This window comes from Ciconia boyciana, chromosome 4 (genome assembly GCF_034638445.1).
Source record: "Ciconia boyciana chromosome 4, ASM3463844v1, whole genome shotgun sequence".
NCBI lineage: Eukaryota > Metazoa > Chordata > Aves > Ciconiiformes > Ciconiidae > Ciconia > Ciconia boyciana.
Window position 1 is genome coordinate 60586404 of NC_132937.1, and position 24178 is coordinate 60610581.

General features: G+C 35.3%; 1 protein-coding gene across 5 annotated transcripts in view; it reads right to left on the bottom strand.

Annotated features, from left to right (window-relative positions):
- Positions 1-228: 228 nt before the first annotated feature.
- Positions 229-24178, bottom strand: part of RASEF (RAS and EF-hand domain containing) — a 37410-nt gene continuing 13460 nt past the window's right edge. Inside the window, exons 4-19 of one of the 5 annotated variants that reach the window (XR_012042225.1) lie at positions 21525-21620; positions 20361-20438; positions 19803-19918; positions 18938-19006; positions 17943-18027; positions 16440-16531; positions 13345-13579; positions 12151-12288; positions 11916-12063; positions 10865-10946; positions 9457-9571; positions 8475-8594; positions 7383-7459; positions 5402-5440; positions 4771-4911; positions 2193-2329 (exon numbers count right to left, since the gene is read on the bottom strand). Coding sequence is in view for 4 of the 5 variants with exons in the window: in XM_072860022.1 (XP_072716123.1) it covers positions 2188-2329; positions 5402-5440; positions 7383-7459; positions 8475-8594; positions 9457-9571; positions 10865-10946; positions 11916-12063; positions 12151-12288; positions 13345-13579; positions 16440-16531; positions 17943-18027; positions 18938-19006; positions 19803-19918; positions 20361-20438; positions 21525-21620 (1632 nt within the window). In the remaining variant the exon portion in view is untranslated. Of the gene's footprint in view, positions 5441-7382; positions 7460-8474; positions 8595-9456; positions 9572-9640; positions 9784-10864; positions 10947-11915; positions 12064-12150; positions 12289-13344; positions 13580-16439; positions 16532-17942; positions 18028-18937; positions 19007-19802; positions 19919-20360; positions 20439-21524; positions 21621-24178 lie in introns of those variants that run through there. The other 4 variants (XM_072860022.1, XM_072860023.1, XM_072860024.1 and 1 more) reach the window with 4 other exon arrangements.

Sequence of the window (24178 nt, forward strand, 5' to 3'; positions counted from 1 at the left end):
GTGAGTAACATCTCTCAGCTCAGATACAAGTTGATGACTGCTCATTGAGGCAGCCAGAGATACTAGTGGTTGCATCAATCTTGTATGCTGTTGGCCACAGAAACTGGTGAAACCTAACGACATTAAGTTGACAGGTCACAGATGCTATGCTGGACTGCTGCTCATGAGCACTGACAAAAAGGAAATACACCGAAGAAAAATGGCTATCAAAGCATATTTTATTATATAGCAATTTGTAATACAGAAAATGTATAGTTCTTTTTAAACATATATATGTACAAAATTACAGTGAATGCAGTGATCTGTAGTTTTGAGGAGGAACAAACTGCATGAATACCACAGTTTTACTTGTAAACAGTATATAAATTAAAGTTTGAAAAGTTTTCACAATTTAGAGCCTTATTTATATAATACACAGACTTTTATTAAAAGTTGGCACATGCAATTGGCACTGAATTTCTTCCTCATACTAGTATGAAAATACACTTCTATTTTAAATACTTCACTTCATATTCAGTGGGAAACCTTCACAGCTTGGGTTTATTTGTTACTCAGCCACCTAATGACTAATTTCCTATAAACCCAGCTATCTGTACCCATAACTCAAAGAGCAGTAATTGTAGAAAAAGGACTTCTTTTTACAAATGAACACATTTGAACCTACATTCCACATATCTGAGTCAAATTTTCTTTTACCATAAGAAGAGTTTTCTCACAAAACAAGATAGGTGAAAAAAAAAAAGAGTAATTATGAATATTGATGTTACCAGTCCTAAGGATACCAACAAGAAAGGATTAGGCCTGATAGTAATACAGTGGCAGAGAAATACTAAAATAACTGGTGCTGTAAAAAGTTTCTCCAATCCATAAGTAGCCTGAACAGGGTCAGAGGGATAGCATTACATGCTATACCAAATCTGGCAGGGATAGTGGTAAAGGGCATTTGAACTGCACATGAGATATTGGTCCACTTTTTAAATTACCTAATACAGTCAGAAACATCTTGTAAGTAGGTTTCTCTGTAATATATAAAGTGCCCTGACTGTACAAATAAATATCTCCCTTTAGTTTATGAATTAGCCATCTTTCACTGAAATCCTCTCCCTAAAAAGTTAACTAGCATTGTTTTACAGCAGTGGATTGGGGAAAAAAGAAAGCCTCTTTAAAAGGATCTATATATGAACAGATTGCCTGCACTAGCACAGAACCTATTAGCTTAACTGGGGATCTGCATGCGTGCACATCTACATGATGCTCCTTGAGGGAGTGGACCATAGATATTTTCCTTGGAATACATTTTAACAGGCTATAAAGATTTAAAACTGTAATTTATTTTTCCTAAAATAATAGAGGATTTTGTAGTCAATACAAAAATAGTTACAGGGAAAAGTACTTAAACCATGTTAGGCCATAACTGTACTTCTAAGAACAATTAAAAGAAGCTGCAGTTTGTCTTACTAAGCCACTAATGTATGCTTAACAGGCACAAAGTGGTTACAAGAACTTATGTGATCAAAACATTTTCAGACCATCTCACAGAAATTGCCTCAGAAATGGGTACTATGCCACAATTAAAAAGGGTCAAAAACAATACAGGATAAAATAATACTTCCGTGTCAACTGAATAAAAATAATTTATTTACACATCATGAGGAAAAACACGAAAGGCCTTTCCTTTACAAATAAATACATGTATTAAGGGAACACATCCACTAACTAAAAAAATAATTTTGTGCGATTAAGTGAATAGTTCTTATGTACTAAACAAAACCACAAGAACATTCAAAGTACAATAGTGCAACCATGTCAGAGCATAAAGCTGATGTTTGCCATTTTACATTTTAGGTAGAAGGCAAGGTAACCTTTCAAAGCAAAACAACAGAAAGCTTTATATGTTCATTATTTCCATGTATAAATACATGCTTTAATTTCTAAATTTAAATAATTTTTTTCCCAAGTTCTTTTGCTTTAACAAGAATTCTACATAGTATTATGTGAATATTCAGACTTGATGGAGCTGATCATCATAGGATTTCTAAAACCAGTTCCAACTGAGCTATAGCTCTATCCCCATTTGGTAGTGCTTATTTAGTAATTTAGACATTAATCATAAAACTAATCCAAGGTAAAACTTTGTTAACAGTTTCCAACCTTGAATGTTATCTAAAAAAACAACACTGTTTCAAATTAAAGTTGATTTACATGACACATATAAAATACAGAGCTAAAAAAAAGGATTCTATTTATATAATTTGGCCAAATAACACAAGAGAGATTTTGGTCATTAAAATAAACAAAACAAAGTACCCAAAAGATCAATGGCCCAGTCCTGCAGAGAGAAAAAAACAGGAGTGAAGGCAGGTCTCTGAACTCATATCCTTCAACCAGGCTCTCTACAGACACGGACATTCACATGGCACTCTCTGTATGATAAGAATCTTAGATATGAAAGCAATTACTGCACATGCACGCATGCTGCTAACTCTGGGATGTGGAACCCGCATTTGCAAGAGATACCTCATGATGTTACTATACTGGTGAAGAGAAGGCCAAGGAGGGATCTAATAGCATACAGATATTGAAAGGAGAGTTACTAAGATCGCAGACAAACTCTTCTTGGTAGCAGGAGATGATGTAATGAGGGGAAACGGCTACAAATTTGTAGCCACTTGGGAAACTGAGGTTGGACATGGAGAGAAATTTTTATGCAGAAGGGGAATGCAAGCACAGGAACAGGTTGCCCAGAACAGCGGTCGTATCTCTGTCTTTGGGGATTTTCACAGCCTGGCTAGCCAAACCCACAGCTAACCTAATCTAGGGCTGGCAACAGTCCATCTCTGCTTGGGTGCTGGGAGGTTGGACAAAACCACTTCCAGAAATCCCTCTTGCAAACAACTTTATGTGATTCTCTGTATCCAACCAAAATGTTTTGCTCATGCACATGTGTCAACAAGGTTTAGGCAAACCTATATTCAGCTCATTTACTGCAGTCCAAGACCACAGAGCTGGTCAAACACTGTGGTTCAGGAGACACACATAAAACACTGAGCCTCAGTCTAAGCCCTACAAGTTAACAGAAGTTAATAACACTGAAGGAGCAATATTTTGGAATGTAAGTAACAGCTTATAATCATGACCTTCTCATCCTGAGAAAATGCAAATGCCTACAAGTTGTAAGCTTACACTTCAGAAACCAAGCGCTAGATCATCTCCCTCTCTCCTCCCGACTGCTGCAGGAAGAACTATCTGCAAGTACAACCCACATTAAACCGACTTCCATTTCACTCCTTTGGAGAGAGAGAAGCTTTTACCCACAAAGAACACAGAAGAGGCCCTCATCAATGCGCTCAGTTAAGCAGGGTTTTCTCCTCAGAGAAGCTAATTACAGCTGTAATTTTCTTGTTTAAATAATTAACAAGTTAATATTTAACAATACATATGCGTTATTAATAGTTAATATTAAACAATATATATGTGACCAGGCATATTCCTGGTACACCTGCATCTCCTTCATTCTCCACCACCTGCTCCAGATAAGTCTCTTGTACTGTTGTGTGGGAAGATGCTACAACCCTAAAGTCTCCTGCGTGGAGTAAGGTAGTTTGTGAAGATTCCCTTAGTACTTCTAAAAGAACACCAAACATGTTTTCTCTCCTAGGGTTGAAGTACAATACAGTGAAATAAAATGTCTTAATTCCTTCTGGCATTAGATTTCTCTGTCTTGTTAAGAACAAGCTTTCAGATAGTTACCTGAGGATTAGCTGCTCTGATCTAGAGGTTTGAAAGGATGACTAAAAACACTGCTCTTCCTACTTTAAAGCTGTATTTTTTTTTAATGATGAACCTTCCTGTTTCTGAGAACTCCACATTTTATAAAACTGATAACACAGCACAGGCTATACAGTGTTCAAATATAGTGCTGATACGATGCACTAACAGCTGCTAGTCATATGGGTTTCCAATCAATCCATAAAACTTTATCCAAGGTTGACTTACTGAGCTAGGTTTCAGCCTGGAGATGTTTTATTAATATACACAGAAAAGACTGAAATGGTTTGCTGGCTCTGAAGGGGCCCTATCCCATTCCCATCAAAATTAGTGAAAGCTGAGAAGAATTGGATCACGATTGTTAAGTGTAGAAATACCTACAATTTTTACTACACTGTGGGACTGCTGGGAACTATTACAAGCAATAAGAACTCAGTTTTTAGAGATGCTGACACCTAAAGCTACCACCCACTGGTGAGTTTCTCAGAATTTTCACAATATCAGGCAAAGGAATTCTCATTAAGGTAAGTGGCTCCTGTTCATTTCAGGGACTTCTTTTAATGAACAGTTTATACAGATGCTTGTGCATGCAGCAATTCTTTCACCTGCAGGTTTAAAACTTGAAAAATGCATAAAGAATATACATTAAAACAGACTCCTCTGTACTATTACAATCCCTCAATTAGTGTCTGAATGGAAGACATTTGAAAAACAAGGAAAAATTACAACCCATCTCTCTCTGTAATACTAATAATGATCTAGTCTAAACAAACAGGCAGGTACTGGATCATTAATTCATCTCAGTAATCCTACATATCACAGGTATTATAGTCGCTCTGGAATTTTGAACGGTAATGGTCCATGCAATGTTCCTTTCACTTCTGAGCTGTGTAGGATCAGATGTAAAGTCTACTTCTCAGTTCTGAATCAAACACCAACTCCCAAAATTAAATAAATTCTAACTCACCAACTCTTGCAAAATTACACCAGAATCCCACGCACCTGCCACTGTCTTCACCAGACAGAAACCATCCTGCTTCATGCCCTGAACTTAGGGTTTACCTGGATCCAAGCAACCTTTCAATGGTTTGGGGTTTTCTTGGGAAATGTTTCATCAACATATAACTTAAGGCCTTCAAAAAACTAGATAAGCAGACATGAGCAAAAAGAGATTAAATTAACTGAAGCTGTAATTTTTTCTTTTCCTATGAGTGATATATGATATTATCATGTTGTGTATGTAAGAAATATTGAGCCCATACTGAAACAGGCAGGTAAAGAAGATAATATATATTACAACATTGTATGCAGTGGCTACTGTGGCATTGATTCTGAGCTCACTTCACTGACTTATATTACTTAAGAAAAGTGAAGCCAGAGCCTATGGGGCAAAGCAAGTGCACAAATATGCATGAGCAGAAAGTAGAGTCTGGATTTTTACCATGATGTGCTATTTCTAAATACACAAATGTATAAATCCACAATAAAAAGAATACATTATTGAAATCCTTCATTTTTTTAAAAAATATACAAGTTACTTAGGTCAGGAAAAGTATCTGTCACTTAAACATTGCAACAGTTTTTCGTGAGTGCTGATTTTTTGACAGGTGTCCCAGCCAGGCTGGTTACTGACCTCGTATCGTCTTGATTGTCACTTCGTTTTCGCACTTCGCTGTAAAAAAACCAACCAAACAAACAAAAAAATTCACTCAATTAATATATTTCTATTCATGTTCACTGTTCCATCTCTCCCAGTATATCTTACAGAGCTCACCATCATCTACTGCATGGTTAAAACTATGGGTTTTAGAGCACTGAATCAACATGTCTCATAAGTTTCCAATTTGGGAATTGTATCAATATTTCTATACAAATCATAGTTTGTGATAGAAATATAATAATTTCTGATATGTAATAACTCCACAATGTTGTTTTCCCTTTCCTTTTCTTTTGAGCATTTTCCTTTAATTTGTTTGCTTCAGTATATTACCATAGAAACAGAATATGCTATAGCTGAAAGCATAAAACTAAATAACTGCAATTTCAAGTATAAATTTACCCTCAGAGGAAAAGCGCACATTGTTGGATGTTTTATTATAAATGCAGATTTTAAAGTTGTGTATGTATGAGTGATTATTGATCCGTATTCTTACTGTGGGCCCCCTAGAATGTGAAAAGCCAGCTCTAAAATTTCTTCCTTTTTTACATATATATATATAAGTCCTCCTTATATTAGTAGAATAAATTCATGAAGTTCCTCTCAGAACACTATTATTCAGTGTAATGAAATGTTCATTTAGAAATGTTTATTTCAAAATGAAATGCTTCTTTCAAAGAATAGAAATTACTAAGAATTGAGTAGAGAAATTGCAGCCAACCGTTCCAGACCAAGGTTCTGGATAATGTCTAGACCATTTGAGGACCAATGAACCTTGTGAAGAAAAATACCAATTTGGGGGGTTTTTTTGAGATTCTGAAAAGAGAGGCTCCAACTGCCAAAACATTTTTTTATCCTTGAAACAGTTAAACAAAGTTATCACGTTTAAACATTATTTTCCAACCGTGATTAATGTTATATAACTGTGCTATGTATGTTCTCTAATTTCATAATCCACTACTGCATTCATGGTCAGGTTCTTGGAAATGAGTCATTTAACAAAGCAGCAATTAACTTCACGTTGACACTGACAGACAAATAAATGCCTACGTTCTTGCTGCATCTCGGACGGATGCATTTTCCTGGAAATACGCATGCTCTTGAAAGTGCCACGTGAAGATACAATGATCCTCTCTAGAAAGCCAGTATTTTGTATTCAAGCCATGTTAATCAGTAGTATTTTAACAATGAATAACCAAATACTGACCAAATGTCAAAAAGTTTGATTATTGAATTACACTGCTGCAAAAATCACATGAATATGGTTTGTAATTCTGGCCTTGAACTCCATGTATTAAACTGAAAAATCAGAGGCTGAGGATTCATTACGTACCGCCAGCCCTTCAAAATTATATTGTAACCAAGAATGGTTTGGAAAGGTAGTAGAAATGTAATGTCTGGCTCACACATTATCACAGAAATACCAGGTTGCTAAATGGATATAATCAGAATTTCTACCTTTTAAATAATTTAGAGAAAGGGACATCAAAGAAAATATGTGGGATTAGAATGGTCAGTAATAAAACTGAATATATACTAATATACGTGAAAGAATCAAGAATTAATTATACATAGAATTACACGCATTTGAAATTAATTTAAGAAAGAATTAAGACAGTAAATCCACATACCATTAAAAAATGTAATTCATTCACCAAACAGGTTTTAAAATTGTGAGCTCCATAACTGAGGTCTAATTTAAATATTAATTATTGAGACAGCTTTGTAACATTTGCAAGCAAAAAAGGTTACTTGATTAAACTGAGAACATATCCTCACTTGCATTTATCTATAAAGATTTAACATGGTATTGTTTTTTAAATTTTGTTTGTTGAATTTGATGTTGGTACAATTTTAAATGCACATGTATGTCTTTGTATGTATATTCACACATAATGTCCTTTTTATAAAATATACTCAGATGTGTTTATTCGAAAATAGAAACATGGGTACCTACCGAGCAAGATGAAGAACTGCTTCTACAATATTAGATCCGTCTTTAGCACTTGTTTCACAGAATAGCGCATTATAAGTCTGTGAGTAAAAACAAAACGTTAACCCAACTAATCTGAAATGGTTCCCATGTGAATATGTATATTCAATTACAAATGGTTTCCTCAATAACACAAAGAAAGATGACACACATTTAAATGAACAGGATTTCTTCTGGTACTCTTCATTCTCCAATATATTCACTTTACTACTGCAAAAAAAACAGTAATAGCTTTTTAATTGTATCTTTTTTATATTCAGTATATTCTGAATTTAAAAACTGAATAAAAAACACATCGTAGGCTTAATGTCCAAACTCAATCTTCTTTTTCACAAGACTGCAAAATAGGAAGAGAGTTGCTAGGACAAGTTACTGAATCCAGCTTGTTAGCTACTCGTAAACTACAGCATCCGGTATTCTAGGTTAACCAGAAATATAATTCCATAAGTAACAGACATGATACCTGCCCCAGTATAATCAATCAATTGCACAAGCACTCAGCAACTCAAGACTCTAAAGATTCTATATTTTTTCTGCAAAATATGGGATATGTCCATCTCTTAACCCCCATATAAATACATGCAAAAAACTTGTCCACGCTTCTGTTTATAGCAGAGACTTCCTTATTTCCTTCTGCAGACATGGCAGGAATACAATATAGTCTCTTGAAGATGAAAATATTCCACTCAAAAGCTGGACAGACACAAGCCAGCTGAAAAGCCTCATATGCTCACTAGCGTGCTTCATATTTGCACTGGCAATTTCTCTTTGGCAGCAGAAAAACTCAGGCTCCTAGTCCATCCACTTGTTCACCATAAACACTAAGAAGACCCTCCCAGACAATAATGCAGTTCAGCTCAGTGAACACTGAGATGTGATTTAGCCCAGCAAACACCATTAAAACAGGATCGTTTTCATGAAAAGCATCCATGAATCCTAATTACTAGATTTGAACAAATGATCAGAAAATTACTTTTGTTTACTAGTTTCTCACATGGTTTTCAGATTAAAGTTCTTAAAACCATTTTATTCTAAAGAGGTAGACTTGGACCTTACCATAGCCAGCTTTTCTCCATAGTTTATAGGCACACATTTTTGCCCTTGTTCTGTAACAGCTTGACGGAGATCTGCTTTGTTTCCCACCATCATAATTGGAATATTCTCATGAGTTGCATCCTGTAAAGAGGATTTTATTTCCTTATTGCTAGAACACTCAGAGTACAAAAAGTAACTAGGATCATCATGTCATACTGATTTCCTTCCCACAGAAAAAAGACTTGTGCACTATCACAAAAAATGACAAATTATGAAAGTCATGCTGAGAACTTTTCATGAGCTAGCCGATACTTAAGCAGCCAGCTTAAACATCAGCCTGCAAAGATGTGCTTCCATTCCCATAAGCCCTGTTTTGCAACAAGGAATTTCATGTGTTAAATAAACCTAATGGAAACAGTTACTGTATCCAAATGCTATATGACAAAATTACTATGGGAAAAGTGACCAACTCCTATACCATGATTAAAAGAAAAGAAATTTCAGAAGATGAATTAAAGATTTTGCTTATCACTTTCCCTCCTACTAAACATCTCTGGTACGACAGAAAAACCTTTTCATTAAATGCAAATTTGTATTCAAATAAATAAACAAGAAGTAATAGTAGAAAGAAATACTGAAAATTCACTTGAACTATAGCTAATTTACAGAATCTAACATTTTAAAAATTTGTTTAAAATGCAAAGACTTCAAGGAATACTCAAGCCATCCACAAGAGAGTATCTGAAATGGGCTTTCATGTTCATTTCAAAAGTAAGTGAATGGGAAGAGTGTGATTATGTGATACCCTTTTATACAAAATGAGGTATCAGCTTTAACACTAACTAAATACATCAGGCTACATTTAGGACTTCCATGTAGCTTTTACTTCTATGAGACTGCAGTCTGGCTAGTTCCAATATACAGAAAAGCAAATTTTATAAATAATAAGGTTAACAATGCAGTGAAACATAGTTTGTAAGTTGTATATACTTAAGGGTCTTACCTCGATCATATCCACCCATTCTCGCACATTAAGAAAGCTTTTTTCACATGTTACGTCATATAGCAGTAATACACCATCTGCTCTTCTGAAGTACGATTTAGCAATACTTCTGAATCTTTCATAAAAAAAAGATTTGCATAAGGCCACATTATCAAAAAAGAATTCAATTTAACGTAATTAAGAACACAGCATTACTTTATTGCACTACTGAGTAAGATTCCCTCCACATTACAAGATGAGTTTTCTCATAGGTTCTTTCATAAGTAGTTCTTGAAAACTGCTGGTGCAGGCCTACAAATGCTCCATAAGGATCCACAGGATTCTGTCCTAAAAGCAACCAACATTTTTTGTATCAAAACAATCTACAGAGTATCTATTACAAATAATCTGCTTTGCACTGGACTTTTGATTAGGTGGCAAGGCTTTTTCACTTACATATAACTTCATTAATTCAGTGGGTTACTCTGCTACATTTGAAAAAATATAAAACCAATACATTTTTCCCAGGAATGAATTCATCAGTTACAGTCATCTTTGCCATTAACATAACACAATCTACTTAACAACTCTACAGCAACCAGGTATTTACATTATATATTAAATATTCTTCACAGATTTATTATGTGGGAGGAGAATGATTGGGCCTTTGACTACCTACTTCACATAATCACTCATTCAGGCAAAAGTAAACACGTATAGCCCAGTACAAATCTTGGTCAATGAACAGATTAAACTGAACTGACTTCCAAGGTGTTAGATTAACCTCCTAATAAGCCCCAAAAGCTGTCAGTAAAGAAGTAATGGCTCTCAAGTAAGGATGTCATAGGATTTTGAGGAAACTCTACACAATAACTTGAAGAACCTTGGATGTACATTCAGCAATCTGTACAATTTTGCAATAGGTCTTCAAAGTCTTTGGGAAGAAGTATTCATACACTAAATACAATGCAAATCAGGATCAGGGCTTCCCAGGAAAGAAGAGGAGAGGAGGGTGAAGGGAAGGGAATCTCTAAGATAAAGCCTGCTCAGAAATACAGGTCTGTAAGGACAAAGAAAGCTAAAGACTAAAAATGGAAGAAACAATGTACATCTACTCCATCTTTTTGTATTGCAAGAGAGGGACATAGGGATTTAATTAATTAATGCTGTGGTGAACCTCAACTATTTCTCTCTACAGAGAGAAAAGATTACCTCAGGCATCACCAAAGCTAACAAATAAACATTCCACCTGTCTTGGGGTCTCAGCAGGGCAAAATCACATCTGTTTACAGACATTTACATATGGCCATAATGACTTACTATAGGGTCACATAATACTTAGTGGAATTTTTTTCACTTAGATGAAAAAAGGTAAACATCTTTTAGAAACAAAACAATTGAAATTATGTAAGTGCAGAGAATCACTAACCTCTCCTGCCCAGCTGTGTCCCAAAGTTGTAGCACTGTAGGTTCTCCATCAACAATTAGTCTTTTCATTTGAAAATCCACACCTGGAAAGAATAATGTGTATAGTCTAATAAAAAAATCAGTAACCTTAAAAACCCCACAGAAAATGAAAAGTTATGTGCCATACACAACAGTTATTTCAAAATTCATCTCTTTTAATAGATTATGAGATTTCAGTCATTCACTTAGCCTTGAACTGCAATAATTCCCTGAACGTATTTAATATGTCTTTAGAAAAATATTTAAAGAAATATCTTACACACACATTTTTCCAGAAGCATTGATACAAATTTGGCATTATGACCAGCAAACAAGAAGATCTCTCCCTGCTTTACTTTGCTAAATAGTTGTATGGAAGAAGAGAAAATGTTTTATAAAACGGACTTTATTTCAAATGCCAAGGAGGAAAAAGATAAATTAGAACAAAAATCCTGACTCAGAGCCAATAAAAATAATACATAACTATGATTTGATTGGAAGACAAAAATTCAGCCTTTGGAATCAGTAAGACAAGTTTGTTAGCTGACAGCTATAATAATATACACAACGAGTCAGTCAGAAATCCCTCCAGCTGCATTTAAACCAAAGCTTCAATAACACTTTGAAGAAATGGAGACAAAAAATAGTATGAAAGACATCAAAGGATAGTATGTAATACTAAGGAAAGAAGAAAGAGCTGAGAAGACAAGAAAGCAGTGAAAAATGTGAAAAGGATCATACACACATTCTAAGTTCATAACACTGAAACTCCCTTTTCTGGTGTTTTGTGTTGTTCAGGAACAGGCTTTGTGCTTTGCAAAGAGAAACTAAATTAGAGCAGTACCCTATTATCCACTCCATACAGCACTAAGGCACTTCTAAGCTTTAGTACTCAATTAGATCTCACAGCCTAAGAAACTGTGTGTGCATATTCAGGAAAATCTGGCAAGCAATCAGAGGGTAATCTTTTCACCCACTTCTGCAGAACAGCAATGAAATTCACTTTAGTATTTTAAGAAGAACAACAACTATACCCAGGGTTGCACTGGTATTGCCTCGAAATTCATTCTTGCAAAGTCTCGTAAGAAAACTGGATTTTCCCACTGCTGCGTCTCCAGCAAGAACAATCTTGTAAGCCTTCTCTGAACTGGGGTATTTCAGAGTACATTCGGTTGCATCTGCCTGAAAATAAAAAGAACCCGTCTATTTCAACTCATATAAAAATTTTCTCTATATCACACTTTTTTTTTTCCCTAAAGAACTGGTTACCTGAGGGGAGAGAGCAGATATGTATTTCCTTGTTGAAGCAATTGAGCTGCTTCGACTTACTGGTCGTGAGGGCTTCCAGTCTAATACTGTACTGCTGTTATCAGGACTGTATGCTTCTTCATCCCTGATCTCTGGAACCTGAAAGTACAAGCTAGTGTGTTAGCTCCAGTGAGAAAAGTATGCTTTTTTGTAAAGGCACAGCTAAGACTGATTAAAACATTTGTTTTAACAGTTTGGATTAAACAGATATAAATGACCAGAGCAAGCTGTGCAATTCTAGTTGAAATACTGTGATTATTCTGTTCTTATTCACATTTGCTGTTTACTATAGCCTACATTTTGTCCTTAAACATGTTTGCTCTTTGGCATACGTGCTTTCAGTACAGTTTCTAGATAGAGTAAATTAATTTCCATATGGAAAATTTCAGCTTAAAAATAACTACAATAAACAAATACTTTATTTCAAAGTTTATTTGACAAAAATTAAGAATTTCCCTACAAGACATTACTCTCTATGCTATTACTACTCAAGCTAAATTAAATACAGCATAGCTGTAATCAGCAGAATTCATAGCATTTTCAGCTGCAGAGATTAAATGTCTCTACTAAATGCACAGTAAAGGATCTGCTCTAAAAAAATCCCTGTTCTGCTGTTCTTGATACTACTCTTGCTATGTAGTCATCAGTAAAGATCGCCATTTTACTAACAATAAAATGGATACAATAACACCTTCCTACATTTCTACATTCCCTGAGACTTACTGTGTAAATCAATGTATGCATTAACAGTATTCTTTTTCTCATATATGTGATTTTGTCATCCACTATCACAGCACAGTAAGAGCAAGTGAACAGAAACCTATTTTACTTCTGTAGTACCTGCTTTTTAATCATTAGAAAATGGCCTCCTGTCTGCATGCTGTTTAACAACCTTCAAAAACCATGAGTACTTAAAAAATGAAGTTATTACCTCAAAAATCTATCAAAAATGTCAAAACAAACACTTTAGTTAAAAGAGGAGTAACTATTTAAGCATTCTCCAAAAAATTGTCACTAATCTTATTTAAACACATATAACCCAAATACTTAGTTTTAACTGGCCTATGGGCAAAGATTCATTTCATTTTAAAAACAGGAAACTAATTTTGTCTCCAACCAAAGTCTTTCTCAAGGAGGAGTAAGTCTGGCACTTACATCTGTATCAGAAGCATCACCACCAAAGCTTTCTTGCATACACTGTGACCTTTGAAAAATCCTTTGATGCCTGTATTCCACTTCTGAATCATACTCATTTGAATCTCTCAGGGTAGACAAACCACTGTCAAAACAGCTCTCAGGTAAGCTGTCAACTTCACAGTTTATCCTTTGCATAGGATCACAAAGGGCTAAAGAATCATAATCTTCATCCACACAAGAAGAATGAGATGATCTAATAAGAAAATATTGGGGGGGGGGAGGAAGAATTATTCCACAATTGTTTTTCCCAACAAAATCTGAGCCATTCTGGAATAGCCAATACTGAGGAATGATAACTATACATTTTAAGACATATGTCAATGCCTATTTTGCCTTTCCAAATAATTTATTTTTCAGTCATATCTCTTAGGAGGCTTAGATTAAATTATATAATCTATGTTATTGATGATGACTTCCCGAGTCTCAGTGAGAATGTCTATTTATTCATACACAGAAAAAATAATTGTTTAAAAAAGATTCAGAAAATTACGTACTATGAAGACATCAAAGGCAGAAAATGATAGCTGATGGTTTAGCTAATTTTGGCCTATTCTAAGACACATAAAATGACCTTTAAATTCTGTATCTAATTTAACTGAATGCATTTGCTCACAGAGGCACACAAGCCAATAAGTAACAGCTATAAATATAGAAAAGGGGGTAACCGAGTTCAGGAGATGAGTAATGGTGGAAGAAGTCACTGAAACGTGTTTTCTTACAGTTTGTTAGGCTATGCAAAACTTAAGGTTTTACGAGAAAGTCTTTCTTTCCCCTCACCCTTCCTTCAAAGGCCTTTTCTTTTTTTTTTTTCATTCTGGATGCTGTAATATATAAAAATACTTAAATGGATGCAACAATGACAGTATGGCTTACAGAAAAAGCAATTTAGTTTTTACTTATGTAAACAAAACTACAGAAAAGAAAGATTAATAGAGTGAATCTTAAAAGAATCTGTCTTTTAAAAAAGTTTACTAAAGCTAAAATCATTATAGTGTTCCTGCAGCAAGACAGGGACAGGCACAAATTAAAGTGAGGTAGAAAAGGTGTTCAAGTCACATTGAAGAGAGAACCAGCTTGGCTCTGTTGTAGTGGGAATGGACGTCAAGCACTAAACTGCTACAACAAACAAGGTCAGCATCAATCCTTGTACAGACAGTTTGCTGCCAGAGGGGCTGGGAGCTCCCAGTGCAATGGCACACCACAGAAGAGGACACTGGGGAGAATCACCAAATTATGAAGCTGTTACTGAGCTGAACATAATTCCTCCCTTCAAGTGGCCAAATATGGGTGACAGAGGCATCACTGTCCCATGCAACAACATCCAGAACCATCTAATTTACATCCTTTCAGGCTAATGAATAATCACATGAATGAGTGTGATCTTTGCTGTGGAATATAACAGCATCCATGCTATTTGTATTCATGCACCTACTAGCCTATATCAAATCACTTAAATACAGAGGAAAGGTGCATGCTATAACAAAGGTAAGCTTGTCAGGCATTCCCTGAAATAAAGGTCTTAACTAGTCAATTTTCAACCCTACTGAAGCATGAATTCAATGCTGGGAATTTCATATGTGCTTAAAGCAACTTAGACCAAGATGTATGATACAGCTAAAAAAATAAAAAGTATACCTACTAATGTAAATTGCTTAAAACATGTTAGAATGCAAATCAGTATCTCTTAATGCTGATCTGATGTCAGGAGACAAGGTACTGCATAAGAGCAGGTTTTGGGACATTCATATCTTTTTCTGTCTTTCAATACTACTAAGTCACACCTGTTAGGAATAAGTTTTATTCCTACCACATAAACTTTCTTGTAAAGTAGCTTGCATTTCTCACTTTTGTGGGAATGCAAGGATTGAGCCCTGTGGCAGGTACTAATAAATATTCATAGAAAAGGACATCACTAAGCCTCCAGAGAGGTTTTAGTTATCCCTTCAGAAAATTACTTAATGTAATATGCAACTTAGTAGTGGATGCCTCTCAAAAGTTGCAGAGGGCCCAACAGAAGGGACAGAGAGGAATTGGTTTTATCTGCATTCAGCAGAAGGAATCAGTTTGTGACAAGCAAAACTTTACAGCCAGCAAACACATCTCACATGGAGACAGCGGAATACGAGTAACACTACTGAATGAATGGGATATTATTAGTATGAAGCAGAAGCCAACTTAATCCCTACCAAAGATATTCATGTGTCTGGCAAAATGTAGAACAGACTACTAAGAACTCTAACAGAGATCTTGCTAGAGGTTGAAGTACCACTGAAAGAAAAATAAGACAAAACAATCTATCAACTGAGTAAGGACACACATTTTTGCTGGCAGTTCCAGCTGTTTAAGAAAAAAAAGTCTGAAAACATAGCATGATCTATAGCACTTGAGGTTGGATCCAATGCCCAGTGACTTCAGTGAGAGTCTCTGCAATGATCTGAGGAAGCTCTGATCAATGACCTGCATCCAGTAATTACAAAACCAAAATAGCTCTGACCATTTGATATTTGCATTTAGATAACACTGTTCTCTGTGGCTCTTACCCCATTAATATCCAAGTGCATTCACTACTCTTGCATGTCAGTGTGAGATAAGGATGTTTATTCTTTTGAAGAATTAGGCCCACATACCTTTGGAATAATTATTACACAGGAAAACCAGATATACAGGCTGAAGATATGACCAAAAATGTTTTACTTCCAAAGTACTGAGTAAGTTAGCTAACAGAGGTCCTCAGTAGATTTTTATAGTTTCTTGGAGACAAGGAGGGGAGATTGAGAATCAAACTAGAATCAAAACAGTACAAGACCAAACAACAGCCTGTCTGAACTCTCCATAAGTTCATGATTTGCACTGAAAACAGTTTTTCTGAGCTTTCTGAAGTCATTGAAAAGATTCCTATTGACTTCAGTATACTTTGGGATCATATGCTATGGTCACACATTCCTTCTGAATCAGACAGAACTATTCTCTCTGTTATTTGACAATATTTGCTCTTCTAAGACAAGCGTGATGCCTTAGTCTTCTTGAACTTAATAAAAGCAAACCTGGCTTACCTGTCATACCGTGGGTTTAGAGGAGACTGTCCACCATTAAATTTAGGACTGCTTCTAGAAATGGTACTTCCTGGTGAGGTGTTTGCTAACCGCTGTGACAGATACATAACAAATGCATAATAAGTTTGATGAAAGCATCTAGATTTGTCATGAAAAAAAGTGTGCAGCATCAAAATTACTATTGTGTATTTTCACATATATTCAACTACTTATTTTTAATTAAACCTCATCCTTTATATAGGACTGGATGTCAAAAGGCCCATTACATAAAGCTTTTATGTAAAGCTTACATAAAGCTCCACTGTTGCCTTAATATTGAACCTGCTAGTCATACTCAACCACAAAAGACAACAGAAATTCCAAGATAATTATTTCATTGACTACACCTGAAGACACTGAAATGCTAAACTTTGAAAAGTAACATTTAAAAAAATGTCACGTTGACTACTAAAGTGAAAAGAGAAATGTCACTGTCTGAGCTAGTTTCTGTAGAGATACCTCCTGGTTCTTGAGTGAGACAGTGGAGAGAAGGAGAGATCTCAACCGATAGCACGTGACAGAGTGTTTTGTACATTCTGCTGTCCCTCTACACGTTTATTCACTGGGAACAACATCCTCTGTCTTCTCTGTAATCCGCCGCCCTTACGTTTCAGGGCATGGCAGAAGGAAATGGTATCTCTTGTTGCACTGCAGTGAATCTCTGGTAGCCTGTATCAGCAAAAGGCACTCACGTTCATAGGTATGGTATGCTGGAAACAGGCAATGACCCCTATTTTCCTCCTTCCTGGCCAGTATTGTCTCTGTGGGCCCATTATTCTGGCCCCATCTTTCTAAAACAGTTAGTTGCTTTCCTGATGATGTAAGGGCTTGCCCAATCATTAGTTTTGGAGTTTAACAGGTTTCCCAATATTGCAAAATGGCAGTGTAGAGCAGATTTTTTGTAACTTTCAAGCCTTCCTTTCTCTGGGTTGGAGGATGCCAGGTTACGTCTGTTACAACAGATCCCCATAGAGTTGTGATAGCACAAAAGGGTCTGACTAAGGTCCCTATTATCAGCAGTCCCTGCTATTCATTTTCCCAGTGAGTTGCCTGGACAAAAGTTCAAATTAGGTTAAGACCTTGCTACTAAAAGAAAGCGGGTTTCTTAAAAAGTGTGTTTTCAGTGGTAAAGCATTCCCATATACACAATACAAACATATTCCCTTTAGTGCAAGAGAAACTGCTGAATTATTCACCTCATCAGATACATTTGGCCATAGCATATTAAAAAAATCACTACTTTTCAAAGCACCGTAGAAAGTAGTTGTGATCTAACAAAACTCCATTATTTCACAAAACATAAGTAAAATCCAACAAAATGCAACTACACAAGTGTATTCCCAGAATGAGTCCCCCAAATAAAACTCAATTTCCTGAGTACCCACTGAAGTACAAACAAATTTGCATTTGGTGTGTTAATTCTTAAATCTTCCAGTACAACATAACAAAATTATAAATACATACCAATGATCTGTTGTACTTGCTGAAACTGTTTTCAAGTGCACTTCTTAAGCCATCATTGCTGTCATGCAGCTTTCTATTAGCTGATCTAACAAAGAAACAGTTTAACTTGCAGGAGTAGAGTAGAAAACATTAAAAATTATGTAACTTATCACAAAGAAAATTTGAAAAAATACATATCAAACAAACTTTTTTATTTTCTTTAGATAAACACTAAAGAGTAATGTGGAACTAGAAATGTGTTGTTGTATACTCAAACAAATGATTGTACGTGAAAAAAGCACTGTGAAGTTTAGCCTCCAGTAGCAGCCTAGGAAGCCCTGTTTCACTTCTGTAGCATGGTCTGTGGTCAGCTGAGGGGAAAAAAGACACTGTAGGGATGTCAGCTACAGAAAAACAGCTACAGGGTAGTAAACTGGTACAGCCATTTCTGAAACACGAAGTAACTGCTCTTTAAGTATTGCTGAGATGACTCTAAGGACAGGTGTGATTCAGCTGCTTGAAAGAAAGAATATGTTTAGGATAAAGAAATTAACTAAGATATAAAAAATCTATTCATTGTGACCCTCCTTGAAAGCAAAAATCTGTGCACCCCTTGTACAATATTGCACACACTTAGTACTATCCAGATAACGATAAGACAGGGAGTTACTGGAGAAGCGAAGTCAACTAAAAAAAGGAGCCGAGTAATAATTTTTATAATAGCATGGATAGACTCCAATCTCGTTCAGTCTATCATAAAGAAATGAAAGTCAGTGAGGCTAAGAAAAAAAAGAAAAAACAATGAAGAGTTAGTGACTCAGTAACACAGTGGAGTTAGTAGCACAGTACTTTCTATGAGAGTTGAGCACAGTACCTTCTATGAGAATTGAGGCCTTTTCAGTATTTTTGCTTGGTATTTTTTCCCAAATCTCATCTGTTTTGCATACAAAAATACTTACCCCTGAATATGTTGGGACAAAGTTTGTTAATAAAAACCTGAATTACTAAGAACTTACTGAAGTATTTCAATTTGCCTTTCCAGATTATCTCTGTCTTCAGTATACTCTCGGATCATTTCCAGGTCTCTGCAAAAAAACCCCAAGAAGTTATACTTTACAGGATATCCTTTTTTATTTTTATAATATTGCTTTGGTAGAGGACAAAACTCAACAGTCAACATTTATAAGAGGTGATAAATATATAGTGGGGAAAAGATACCATTTGAATATATTTCTGAATATAGTTTTTCTATGTTTACATTTCTGCTGAAATATGTTAAAAGCAGTTTTATGCAAAGTAAAATCACTTGGTAGCTTCATTTATTTCTGCCATTATCTCTCAACAACGACTGTGAATGAAAAATAAAAGATCTACAAAATAACCATATGGACTGCCTCCTTTCCCCTTGAAACATCATTTGTGTTATCTGAAGATAACCACATAATGAAACTGTAATTTACGCTCCTTTAAATGAATATCTACAAGCAGCTTTCATTCACTTTAGAAAAAACTGGTTGAGACTGACGTGGAGGCTTCCAAAACTATTCTCCCTAATATTCATAAGATATTCATCTGAGTGTAAGTCATGGAGGAAAAAAATTCCCTCATGCTCTAACTTTTACTCCTGACTAAAGTCCCAGTAAAATCAATGGGCTTCCTTGCAAGATTAGGAGAGTTTGCATCATATCCAGAACTTGCTCTTCCACAAACCTGACAAGAGAAGTGAACAGTAGTCATGGCATACTTTGCATGGTTTCAAATGTGTACCTGTCATTTATGGCAAATTTATAAAATAACAGTTACCAACTGCATACATAATAACTATATCAGACAACAGATTTTTTCCCCTGGTGAAAATATTATCATGTAGAAGTACCTTACCTCTCAGTGTTCAAAGCCTGATCTGCGTACTCGCTTTTCAAGCTATCTAATTCACTCTGTAGAAAAGCTATATTTGTCTGTGCTTCTAACAGATCTTTCTTAAGTTTCTGATTTTCCTTAAAAAAAGGAAGATATTAGATGTTAGCTGTCATAGTCACCTGCATAAAATGTTGACATATTATAATGGTAAAATAAAAACCATCACAATTAAATAAAAATGGAACAATAAAAAATCTGAGCACAGAGGGGGAAAGAAAATTAAAGAACTCTAAATCAACAGAGAAGTCAGTAAATTAGCATGCAAGAACCACTGAAGTTTTATTTTTACATTTCAGTTACACAAAAAGGAGACTACATCATCTCCAGCCATTTCTAAACGTTATACCGAGAATGTGTATGCATTTATACAGAACAGTTAAAGATCCTATACACCTACCAACAACTTTAAAAGTTTATTTCATAGCTTACCAGTACTAAATGTAAAAAAAAAAACCAACCCTGTATTGCAGAGGCTAAAACTGTGGCTAAATTTGTATGTTAATGATAATCATCTCTTACCAGCAACATATCATGTATCCTTTTTTTCAATTCAACCACATCATCCTTGTGATTTACGTTTTTGGATTGCTCCTCCAGCTAGATGGATAAAAAAATGCACAATTAATGTATGTTATTGATTGTTCTGATTCAAAGTACATAAAAAGTAATGGAAATCATATTAAATAACCCCTAAAACATTTTACAGCTATTAAAGTTTTTAAAACGCAGCATTTTCCCAACTGTGTGAGTAGGCAGCATTAATCCAAAAATCACTGGCTTTCTATACAATTTTTTAAATCAATACTTAAAAAATGTTTAATGAGCATTTTGCACTCTGTAGGTGGATAACTAGTGACACGGAAGCCAGCTATTGAGAAGATATAAACAGGTGTATCCTCACTAACATTAAAAAAAAAAAATTATATACTACTTCATCTGTGTAGTATTTGTACTACAAGCTCTCACGCTTCTTGTAAGAAATTTCCATTTCTATCAATACTCTTTTAAGTGCAATTCAATATGAAGAAACAAAAATATATCCTCACTGGTCGCTATAATTCTGGTAAAAATTATAGCAAAAACTAATGTCAAAATTAAACCCAAATTACAAAATAACCCTGACCAATATTCATATCAGTTTACCTTATGCTTAGGTATCAAATGAAAAGATCAGGTTGGAGTTAGGTTCAGACTACTAATAACCAGTTCCACTAGTAATTCCAGTTTAAAATTACAGCTTAAACCCACCTCTACCGCTATTTGAGAGCAATGCACTAGCTGCTAAAAGGCACTATATTACTGTAAATTACTATATTTGGGTTGCCAATTTCATCTAAATCTATAAATTGCAAATACTTAGAGGCAATATATTAGACTATTTCTAATGTATCAAATACAAGACTGCAGTGTTAACAACTTGATGATGTTAACAACAAATTATTCAACAACAGAATTCGGCTAGCACTTGGTCCCTTTCCTAAGTATTTCGGTAAATTACACAGCATGAATACAACAGCACAGAATGACAACACAACCTAAAAAATTATTTGCAGTTGCCATTTACTAATACACATTAAATTAAAAAGCTACAATTATGATCATCCACCCTGGGGAAGGCACTTCGTAAGGTCAGCATCTCTTAAAACATTTTAAAAACTCTCACCATGACTTCAACTCACTTACCTTTTTAAGTTTTTTTATTGCCACCTGAAGATCCCCAACTTCAGTATCATACTGGCGCTTCAGCTCATTTAGTGCTTCTTCAGCTTTTCGCTTCTCCTGCAATATTTTTAATCTCATTAAAAGTTGAGACAGGTTTCAAATGTTTATTAAAAATGCATTCACCAGTTTGGAAACCGCACACTTTCCCCTTAGATTAATGTATGTAATTTTGTCTTTCCATTGCGTCAACCTGCCCCTTCCTTAAGATCCACAGATTTTGATTCTGTAATTGCAGTCCTCTTATAAAATATTAATAGAAATAAAATGGTAAGGTGGAAGCAAAGATATGGATCAATTCAGTATTTGTTATTCATGTCATAGTCTCCTGTGCTTAACATTCTCGATGTCTTAAAAAAACAAACAAACAAAAAAAAACCAAACGGAAAGACAAGTGTTCAGATTTTATTTGTACATAAATTTAGGTGTGTATTGCATATATAGATGTATACATACACACTCACACAGAAATCAGGGCATTACATCCTTTTTTTCAAACCAGCTTTCTATGGCTCGGCGTACAATGTGCCAGTAATAGCATTACTGTGCCACCATCAGTTACTTACTTATTTCTGGCTTGCTTTTAAATTTTTTTGCTTGCAAGTGTTGGAATGTTACAGGCCCATGTTTAGTAAAAGGTATACTGATGACAGCATCTTTAGTTTCATATGATACTTGGTCTGAATATCAAACCAAATACACTATTCTGAGTTTTGTTTTAATCAAAACAGAGATTTTGAAAGGAAGTTACATCAAGCACAATGAGGAGAATGGTATGTTCCACTTGCTATAGATGACTATGTGTTTAACTCACTCCAGTCACTCCCCAGGGACTTCAGTGCACAGTTTCACAACACAAGAAACCAGAATGCAGCAGTGATACATGGTGCCAATGAGACAGGTTGAGTTTTCACACATAAAAGACAGACATGGACTTTGCCCAGAATTCAGTGCTTTCCTGAAGGTGATGCTGACATCCGTGTGTTAAATGATAATCCATGTGTTAAAACAATAATCAAAGTAATCAGCTTAAGCTGGATTCTCTTACTGTTGGCACCTATATAGGAGTCCTAAGTATTGTTTGGTAAGTATTTGCTTCCCTTGAAGAAACGAAACATAGGATAGGCTTAACCTGCAGATACTATCATGCAGAGGCAGGTGTCACGGTGGCATGAGTGAGATCACTCTGACAAACAATAGCCTTGAGTACAGGCATTAAGATTAATGACTTAGTACAATCCCACAAAGTAAATATCTTACATTTACTCTCAGGGCGTTTTAGTAGGTGGAGTATGTGGAGCTATGAGCTAAAGGGAACATTTAGGAGTGAAAATGAGAAGAGCACTGTGAGAAACAAGTTACAGCCCATCTTCCATATCTATAGCTAGGTGTGAACAGAGAAATCGCAATCCATGCAACTCGGTGACAATTTGAGGACTTTTTAGAATGAAACACAAACTAGATGTGGATAATACATAGCAGATGTGTTTTTACATAATGCTAGTACATAACTGTGGATGTTCTCAGAGTGAGCAAATACACACATCCCAGTCATCTTTCTACAGTAGTGAAAAAGAGTCTTCAGGGCTTTTTTCAGTGACCTACCACTCTTTGCAGAACAGAAATTTTCCAGAGCAAATGTATTTGTTTTCTAAACATAAATGCTTAGTCTCTCTGGAAATGGAAAGTTTACCTCTACTGAGAGTTGCCTTATCATTACTTAAACATATTATGATACTAGCTTTTTTTGCTGGGGTGGTATCTTTAACATGTTTATGTCATTATATTTTGTTTCTAGGAAAATAGCTGACTTTTACAGTTTGGTAGGAGTGTTTCTTCTTGTAAAAGATGCTGTTTGAAGCAAATCTAACAGAATACCGTTTACCTTCACAGATCAATTACCGTGAACTATTTAAAATCAGCAAGTTGGCAGACTGCACTTTGTTGCTTCTGATTCTGCAAATGCTTTGGTGAAAGAACCAATACCAAATATATAGACATTCAGTATATTGTGTGTCCTACAAAGCAATAATTATGCCCATTCTATACGTCTTAATTAATGCATTTCTTATGTCCACATTAGAACACTTTTACAAACTGTTATTCTTATGCACATTATAAAGTTTGGTTTATCTTATGAGAATTTAGTAACAGTTCAACATGAAGCAGACAACACAGGTAGGGTGGTTTTACTGCACTACTTTCTGCTTAGAATTACCCAGCCACATGTGGCTCTAATATATCTTTCAATGGGTAAGGGGAAGAGGATTCTTGTACTTTTCCATCAAGACTGCAAGCCAGTTGAAACAATGGCTAAAACTTGAGCACATTGAAACAGAATTTCCCATCAACTTTGGGAGGTCCAGGCCGTCACACACTGTCATCACAATTACTCTCTCTTATGTCTATAACTCTCTAAAATACAGTTGCAAGATGAGAATAGCGGAAGAAAGATCACTGCTCTGGGCAGATATACAAATGAGGAACAAATGATCTAAGCATTAATTTCTACATAAATTCATCTACTAGGAGAACTAGATTCCATTCTTTTATGGTGAAAGGTCATTTTCTCCAATCTGTTTCCAATATTGGTCTCAGAAATAAATTCCTCTAGGCCA